Source organism: Azolla caroliniana, unplaced genomic scaffold, assembly GCF_043228905.1.
Source record: "Azolla caroliniana isolate FFs.n. ecotype wild unplaced genomic scaffold, voAzoCaro1.0.p SCAF_17, whole genome shotgun sequence".
Taxonomy (NCBI): Eukaryota; Viridiplantae; Streptophyta; class Polypodiopsida; order Salviniales; family Salviniaceae; genus Azolla; species Azolla caroliniana.
This window is the reverse complement of record NW_028230452.1, coordinates 17,378,334-17,387,913: the sequence shown is the minus strand read 5'-3', so window position 1 is coordinate 17,387,913 and position 9,580 is coordinate 17,378,334. Positions and strand designations below refer to the sequence as shown.

General features: G+C 38.1%; 1 protein-coding gene across 2 annotated transcripts; it reads left to right on the top strand.

Moving 5' to 3' along the window:
- Positions 1–3,074: 3,074 nt before the first annotated feature.
- On the top strand, positions 3,075–9,285 carry LOC147853346 (cleavage stimulating factor 64-like). 2 transcript variants are annotated; one of them, XM_087332801.1, is made up of 12 exons: positions 3,075–3,246; positions 3,303–3,386; positions 4,211–4,289; positions 5,981–6,158; positions 6,248–6,272; positions 6,351–6,589; positions 6,678–6,755; positions 6,853–6,885; positions 7,286–7,648; positions 7,896–7,988; positions 8,094–8,411; positions 8,671–9,285. In XM_087332801.1, exons 2-12 carry the CDS (start codon positions 3,356–3,358, stop codon positions 8,809–8,811), a joined length of 1,578 nt encoding a protein of 525 aa, XP_087188927.1. In that variant the 5' UTR covers positions 3,075–3,246; positions 3,303–3,355; the 3' UTR covers positions 8,812–9,285. The 2 variants fall into 2 exon arrangements, with proteins under 2 accessions (XP_087188927.1, XP_087188926.1); XM_087332800.1 differs by having other exon boundaries at positions 3,075–3,386.
- Positions 9,286–9,580: the final 295 nt, after the last annotated feature.

The following is a 9,580-nucleotide window of genomic DNA, read 5'->3' as shown; positions in this document are numbered from 1 at the left end:
AAACACAAGAATGTTTAAATAACATTCACGTTCGTTTTCCAACGTAGGGAAAACGAATGTTATGCTAGATGATCAAACAATTGGAATCTTTTGTTCCAACTCTCATTTATGTTTTGACACGACAATACTGCTCACACTTTTAAAGATTCACTCGCGCAATTGTACAACACTTGTTCCTATTTCTGGGATAAAGAAAAACTAGGCAACACAAGGGGGAATGCTCTCCAAGGAGATCTGTGAGGGGGGTCTTTACTTCATGAGAGTTGTCGTTGACAAAGCATTGACTTTGTCACTGTAAATGGTAGAAAATAACATGATGTGATGCCCATTTCTAGGTAATTGTTGTACAATAAAAGGAACCATTCATTTCTCTATTTATGAGATGATAGGAGGTATACATCCTTTAGTAAGATCATGGGGACTCAATTCCACCCTCACTCTATCTGAAGGCAATATTCTCAGGGGTGGGTAAGCTATAGAAATTGAAACATGTGGAAATTGGAGTAGACCTTTTGTTAGTAAGTGTATGTGTGGGTCATAGACAAACATATGTGAGTTGGAACTATTTTGATGAACTCATGCTACAAGTGTACGCAACTAAGAGCACATAGATAGTCTTTTAGTTAGAGAAGTAAGTATTAAATAGGGAATAAACACCCCTTAAATAAGGGTACCATTTTGGGGTCGATCATCATTTATGTGTTTATTCCCTATTTTTCATATATGTGTCGGTCATCATTTCATTGCTTTGAGCAGAGTTCTATATGAAAGAAGAGTTTTAAAATAGGGAATAAGCACTATTTAAATAAGGTTACCATTTTGGCTCTGAAAAGTGATTGTTGGTTACTTGACTATAGCATATGCTACTTAATTTGGTGCTTAACCTTAGTAAAACGTGATTCCCATTTGTGCATTTTGAGGTTTCTTGTTGTCATTGGGTTGTCAATGACTTACCAATGATTTAGTTGTCTCATTAAGCTCTATTACTAGTTGGGTGTGAGTTACTAGCTAATGTAGAATGTGTGCGAATGTACTTTGGAGACCTCGAGCCTTTCATGAGATGTATGACCTTTCTAGAGGTTCATAATGCATTGGGTTGTGCGGATGGATTTTTTTAGCATGTCAAATATCCCCTAATAAAATGTGTGTGTGGAGTCTCTTTGTTGGTTGTGGTCATTCGAGCATCATATATGTGTCGGCCATCATTTCATTGCTTTGAGCAGAGTTTTCTAAATGTAGTGCTTGCTAAGATGTGCAAGACCAATGCATAGATACCTCTTCATGATGCCAAAAATGATTGCTTGCCCATTTCTTGTCATAAAAATCTATCTTAATTCAAATTTCTTGTTCAATTCTTACCATCCCACTTATAAATATCATCTTCCATCAATCTCTTGGTCAAAAACCTTGGTGGTTCCACCCATGCACACAATGATTGGTTGCAAATGATCACCTTGAGATGGGAATGTGGTGAAGAACCGATGGCAAAGAGACAACGAATCATCACAAAATGGGAATCATGGTAGTGATTATTAAGAGAATCTTGAAGAGCGAAGGGTGAGTATGGAGGTGGTGGCAATTGTTTATGTTGTATTGTTGAATGTGATGCTTAATTCAATTGTCAAATTGTCACACACCACCACTATATTACAAGGTTACAATGCTTTCTAGAGGGATTTAAACTAGAGATTTTCTTCTTCTTGAACTTCAAGATCTAAGCATAAATATCTTAAGACACAAACACACACTCACTACACCATAAATCTTGTACCAAGCACATAGGCTCAAGATTTTAGCTAAATCTTTTCTCTCTCCCTCTCCCTCTCACAATTTACATGAGATGAACACTACGTGGTCATTTGGGGTATATCTTAATCAATCCAAACATGGGTTTCTTATTGTTGTATCGGTAACAAATATGTTTGATGTGTAAGACCTATTGGGGCGTTAGTTGCCTTATTGGTTTTGAGAACTATTTGAGAAGGAAGGGGAAGAGTTCATATAAATCATCTTACACAAAGTGTTAATAGCTCGAGGGTTCTTGACAAACACTTCCACCCCCTTTTGCCAATGAACCCAAGCACGTTTTCTTGAGGAGCAACTGCAAGGCATCATAGGTTATGTGGGTTAATGTCGAGACTTTATCAAGACGGTTACTGAGGAAGCTTGACCCTTTTGTGCTTTTCAAAAGAATTTTGCATGGAAAGATGTGCACATGACAACATTTGCATTACTCAAAGAATGCATGACTCATGCCCCCATTCTTCGATAACCTAATCAAGTGGAATTTCAAATATACATAGACAAGTCAACTTTCGATGCAGTAGATGCACTTTTAGTTGAATGAGGAGATGAAAAGCTAGATTTTACTGTTGGTAGAGCACAACTTAATCCCATGGGAAAAAAACTACTCCACGATAGAGCACACTGCTTTTGCCTTTGATCTACGATATTCAATTTTTTCGAACTACATGCTCACGTGGCATTTCTTGTTCTACGTAGATCACCCAACTTTTATGCACCTTGTTCTTCCACTCAGACGTGAAACCTCCACAGTGATGTGCCAATGTTCCCTCCCACAGTCGATCACCCAATAATGCATCGGCCTAGCCACTAGACTCTCTCCCAATTAGGCATGCATAGTACCCATACGGCTTAAAAACAAAGGAGTTGCAATCTTCTGGAAAGTGGTCACAGGTGACATGTGGCTACGTACACCTTCCATTGGGCAGGCAATCAAACTCTTGTAGCGCTCTTTCTAGGTTCCATGGGTCATGCATGTTCTTGGGCTCTCTGAAGATGCTTAGATATCATCACTATCACCCATACCATGCCCATACCATGACCATGCCCATACCATGACCATGACCATGACCATGCCTCAATAAAGATTTAAGAGAGGAGAAGAAAGAGTGAAGATGTTCTTTTTTGGCATTATTTCCCAAAAGGGGGTGGAGAAGAGTTTCCTTTTTTGGCAAAATGGTCAGAAAAGCAAAAAAGCAAGAAGAAGAACAGAGGAAGAAAGCAAAAGAAACGCAAAAGAAGACTGAGAGACAGGGAGAGGGAGCCATTGGAGCTTGCGAAGGAGCTGGGCTCTCGTGGGTTCTCTGTTCTTTCTCCACACAACTTCACAGTCAAGAAGAAGAAGAAGAAGAAGAAGAAAGAAGAAGAAGAAGATGGTCTTGGACCTTCCGCTCTCCTCCCAACTCGATTCTCCACACCTCTTCTGAGATTTTCTTCCTGTTTGTTGAAGCTTCCAAGAATTGAGTCCCTCTCTTTTTCTTGGTGAAGACGCACGCGAGTTGTTTTGACTTTCTCTCTCTCTCTCTCTCTCTCTACCCCCTGCAACAGATCGATGGCCAGTGCTCAACACCGCTGCGTCTTTGGTAAGCCCTCTTCACGTCTGTCTGTTTTTAAACTTTAGGGTTTTCTTAATCGCACGGCGTTTAGATGTTTTCGAGGGAATTTAAAGCCGTTTTTGAGAGTTTTTGCTAACTGTAGGATTATATGTATTTTATGGCTTTTGTCCCTTTTTAAAGTGGTTTCAAAGTCATTTTTTTTGCTAACAGAATTTTGAGTTTCAACATCTGGTTTCCATTTATTCTTTTCGACTAGCTGACATCTGGATTTTCTTGGAACGTTCAAGCTTTTTGGGTCCCCCTGTTCGAGAGTTTGTCCTTTTTAACTTTCCAAATTTAATTGAACCAGCTAAGATTCACATTAGGTCTTTGATTTTCAAGCATTGTGTATATAATTCCCTTTTTCCTGCAGATTTGTACTGATTAATTCCTGATTTATTTTAATTAGTCTTGACAATTCATCAGTTTTAACTAATCCAAAACCCGTAATGGGTTGGATGGTTGATATGAACATCAATTGATATAACAGTAGTTACAACAGAGAATACCCTACATGATGCACATGGCTTGGGAGACATGTGAATCATTATCTATCATGATTGTTCATGATGAATAATGTGATGATATGTTTTACGATGTGGTGGGAACAGAACTGTTATATATCAAGATTGTGTATGATGCATTTGTATGGTGGTGATAGCTGATTCATTATAAATCTAAATACCCAAGGATGCTATATGGAGGAATCATTATCATTCATGATGGTTTATGAGCCATATGTTCTAATGAATTTATCCATTGCAGTCTTGGGTTATTCTTGAAGATCATGCTAACATAATTTCGTGGAACAGTTGGGAATATACCATATGATGCGGCAGAGGAAGATTTAATTCGCATCTGTGAGGAGGTTGGACCAGTCGTCTCTTTTCGGTGGGTTCAAGATCAGGGTGAAAGAGCTTCCCCTTTTTTGAACATCTCAGGCAGTTAAAAAAAGTTTGTTCTTCTTTAGAAATATGAAAAGTATATAAATTAATGTTGATGTACATCTTTTCTCTCTCATGTATCTCATATGTTGAAAAATATGCATGTAGCAAATGTTTGATGAAAGTGAAGTGGATAATTTGAGCATGCACTGTGTCTGTTATTTTGCACAATGGAAATGTTGTGAGTCTAAAATTTCTGTATGGAAATTCGTTTTGACCATCCCTTATTGGGAAGTGCAATATTTGGGGTAAAATTTCTGAACAATACTAACTAACTGTGCCAATAAATTGTAAATTTTGATTCAAGTCTACTATTATGCCGCTTTCAAAACTGTAAATATTTTATTCTTGAAATTTGTGTCCTCTCTTCTAGTATTCCAATTTAACTTTGTATCGACATGCTTTCAGTGCTAGCTGTATTAAACTGGTTACTACCTAGTTCCATGTTGTAGTGGTCTGTTAAACTTTATCGCGTAAAATTTTGAAATCATGCTTTCCATTCATTGCAGTGACATGTTGTCAACCTTATGGCTGTGAATAGATATACTGACCAACACCTAAAGATCATGTTGTAAAATCAATAATTTTTTAAAAATCAATGTTTTGTTGCGCATGGTCAGTTTGATTGAAATTACTATTTTTTACGACACAGCGATGATGTTAAAATCGATGTGGCTCAAACTAACATCAATGCGTTGTATACTTTTATGCTTTGTAACGATGTCTCAGAACTAATTTCACCAGCTGTATAAGCAGCTATTTTGATATTGTAACTGTATCTATATCTTCTAACTGCCTCAACTCGCTTGTTGATTATTAGCAATAATGTGGTGGTGTTTGTGAGGTTTGAATAAAATTGCCCATTATTATTTGATACGTGCAAAATCTTTCACTGAATGGAAGTACAAGTGTCTGGTTTCCTTGAGCATTTATAGCAATTGAGATGAACTCTTTGATTCTTAATATGAAGTTTGAACTCAAGACTAATGGCTTGATTGCAAAAGAATCAAGATGAATGGTATTCGTTTATGATGGATGGTATTATTTTATGATGATGTGTGAGTATCATGTTAATTATGAATAATCCTTGATTCAAATCTGTTGACTCCGTCTAAATTGTGGCATCATAAAGAGTATCATGATTCTATGCATATTTGCAGATTATTATTTTGTACTGAAATTATACAAGCATTGGTCGAGAATGAAGATATGTTTAAGCTGTAATTTTGACATAATTTATGAGCAAAATTGCTTATCAGCATACTGCACATGACTCGAAGCTTTCTTGTTTTTTCTCGTGCTCAAATTGGCCTGTTGTGTGTTCTATTGTAAAATGAGCTGTACGGAAAAGGTGATGTTGTATGTAATGTGGTAAAAGTCTGGGAAAGGGCATTTGAATCATGAGATTATTCTTGAAAGCATAAGTACAATTTTATTAATCGCAAGCAGATTGAGTAGATGAACTTGTTAGCCGTCCAATGCGTACTTTATGCATACACTTGCTCAGTCATCTTTTCATATGCACATATGTTAATACTCTGACTTATGGAATATGAGCCAAAAGTAGCTCAGTTTTTGGTTTAAGGTTTGCCTTCCAGGATCTTGCAGTCAATCTTATCAATATGGTTTCTCTGCCAGTTTGGTCGTTGACAGGGATACAGGAAAACCAAAGGGTTATGGTTTCTGTGAGTATAAAGATGAGGAAACAGCTTTGAGTGCCCGGCGTAATTTACAGGGGTATGAGATAAATGGACGCCAGTTACGAGTAGATTTCGCAGAGAATGAGAAAGGAACTGCAGACCGGAACAGAGATCAGGTAAAGATTTCTTGATGGATTTTTTAAAATGTGAGTTTTTTTTCTTGAGTTCTGAGTATTCAGCTCATGAATTGGTTGGTTATTTGTAGGGGCGGGGAGGGCCAGGCCTTGTAGGTGAGCCATCTACTCCGAGTAACAGACAATGTTTTTTTAGTTAGTCCCTTTTGGATTTTGATTCTAGTTTACATGCAGATCTGTCCAAGCAAACAGCCGGACCAAAAGTAGCTAGAGACTTGTCTTTACACCAGCCTGTAGGTTTTCATGCAGCCGTTTCTGCCGCTGGAGTAATGTCTGGTATTTTAGGATCTCCGCAAATGGCTGTTGGATCTAGTGCAGTTGGGAATGGTAGGGTACCCACGGCTGATCCCCTTACAACTCATCTTGCTGGTATGTCGAGGTTCCAACTTTTTGAAATTCTTCATCTGATGAAGGTAAGGCACAAATAATTTTGACTAACTCATGGTTCATAGCTCAGAATTTAGTTGTGTTATATAATGCAAAGGGCCTTTCGGAATGTAGGGCTTTATCCAACAAAATCAGCAAAATGCACGGCAAGTTTTGGCAGCAACTCCACAGCTGGCAAAAGCATTACTCCAGGTGCTAAGACACTTCTACTTCATACCATCAAATATGCAGGTTCATGGGATATTTTATATTCATTCACTAAAACATTTTAAACTTACCTGATTTTCAGGCACAGATCATATTGGGTTGTTTTTCCCAGATGGTGAGTGAAGTAAATTACAATATTCTTTTCTTGGGTTGGTTCATTGTTTTGTTAACCTGGGTGGATGGATTTATAAAGGTCAAACCATCAATACATCAGAGTACCATAGAATCTTAAACTGACCACGGTTAAGTAAATTACAGTACTCAGGTTGGTTGAGTGTTTTGGTTAACCTGGGATGTAATATTAGTTAAAACAATAAAAACCATGAAGTTTGAACCCTACTTATGGTCCTTACTAGAAGCCAAATGACTCACACAATTAATATTCGATAATTCCCATCTATCATGGCAAGCTCTCAATCATATTCTGAACTTTGCTACAAACAGAATTTGTGAAACTCTTTCTTGGGTTGGTTCATTGTTGCTTAGACATTCTAACCTACCATGGACATGTGCAGTTTCCACGAAGTCAAAGTGGACAGCTATCCCCAATGATCCCATCACAAGGGCAAGCCCATATACCTAGCGGTGCTCAACAACTACACCCTGGTCCTCAACAGTCTCAATCTCAGCGTCCACAAAATTTTGCTTTTCAAATGTTTCCTCATCCTCCCCTGCAGCAATCGAGCACTCACCCTTCAACATTGCTCCCACCTCAACTTATTCAAGTACCATCAGCACCACTAACTGGGTTTCCACAAGGAACACAACCTCAACCACCTCTTCAACCTCCGTTACCACAAACTCGTCCCCCATCTCCACGAGCTGCACAGGCTGTGGGATTCCAGTTCTCTCGGGGTCAACAACCACTACTTTCACAGGTTCTTTCTCTCTTTCTTGTGTTTTGTGAACATAAGCACGACTTCTGTTTCTTTATTCCTTCTCTCTTGTTTGGCCTCATAGGCCGTTTTGGTATTTTGAAGACATTGATATATCGTGACATGTTTCTTTTCTTTTTGGGGTGTGTGTGCACTGTATACCCCATCTGCGGGAGAAAGAATGTGATGGTGATACACTATGCTGTTTAATCTTAATTTCCTGAAGTATTGACCCTGAAGGTGGTTACAGGAATCTAGTGGAATACCACCTCCCTTAGTTGGCTTATCGTATCAAGCAATGCCACCACCTCTACCCAGTCAGCCACTGCCACAACATATACAGGTCAGTTCAAAGACCAAAATTTAGATTCTTTTGAATTTTTATAAGGAATCATATGGATCTATTTCTATGTGAAGAGTATGTGTGAAACATTCTGACATAATGTAGAGTGGATTAATGGTGTCAACAAATTCAAGTGTCGGTAACATTGCTCAATTGGGAAGAGGAGCCAGCACTGAAATGCACAACGGTTCAGCACCATTTGCCAATTGGAATAAACTACCATCATCAAACGACTTACCATCATCAAACGCACCAAACCAATTACAAATATCAAGTAGTTCAATGATGGGGCCTCCATCTGCAACTGTGATGGCTGGTCAGCAAGGAGCATTGCAGAGTAGTACAGTTGAAGGGGCTGGACTCGTGTATTCTCAAGTATATAGCCAGCCTACGACACAACCTCCAAGTCAACAGCTAACTCAGGTTAGTGCAGTTATCACTAAAAACGTTATAATATTTAGCATGTACCACTGTTTAGTAAAAACGTGGAACAAAATTCTGGCTGGTTTCGTAAACTTGCTGGCTAGAAATATTTATGAAGGGAACAGAGTTTGGTAGAAATGCAAAATTCTTATGGACTTTTGGTGGTCTCTTGTAATTTCCTATTTTGTTTTATGGTTGAAAAAAGGAAATCTGCTTATCTATAATGCTGAAAACTGATATGCATTATCTCTTTGTTCAGGTTCCCCTAGAGCCTGATCAACAGAAGGCATTGCTACAGCAAGTCATGAACCTGACACCTGAACAAATTGATACTTTACCTCCTGAGCAGAGACAGCAGGTTCTGGACTTGCAGCAAGCATTCAGAAGTCAAATGATGTAAAATTTGCATTTATTATTACAAAATGCTGCTTTGTATCTTTAGTCTAGCCCATGGCTTGCTCAGGCTAAACCTCATTATATGTGCTAATGTGCTGCTCAGTATTCTTGATTCTTTGTAATATGTCCCTATCAAAGAAGGGATCATTTTATTCCTTTTATGTATTCTGAGGTGATTCAATTTGTAAGACAAAGTAACTTGCATGTCATTTTGGACATGTGAAGGCTTGTGTTGATAATCACGACTTTTGGCACTGAAGGTGAGTTGAGAGTGCAGACATTTTTCTGTAGCTGGTGACTGTAGTGAGCTCACTGACTTGAAAGGAAGAGAAGCAATCCTCCTTTTGGCAAATGTTAAATGTCCTGTAAATCTTATTTCAGCAGGAAGTGAGAGGATACTAAAGGCATTTTCCTGTTGCTATTCTCTTGAGTAAAACCCAAATGACTTTAAAGATGAGAAGTGATTTCCTTTATGGTATATCTTATTTGGGCTTTTGATTGCCTGGCCGAGGTACAGGCCATAACTTTGTGTTGAAAATGATGTTGTCATTATTTATTGTATAAGTTTTACTGACCATTTTGATGTCTTATTATGATTGCATTATAGATATGAATCATATGATGTAGGAACATTTGGGTTCACTATTTTTAAGCAATTTTACTGAGGATTCTTCAGAAAATAATTCATGGAATTCATCCCATGTAAATGTGATCCTTTATACATTGAATTCTCTTGAGTCATATATTAATGTTGGATCATTAGGATGTTGATG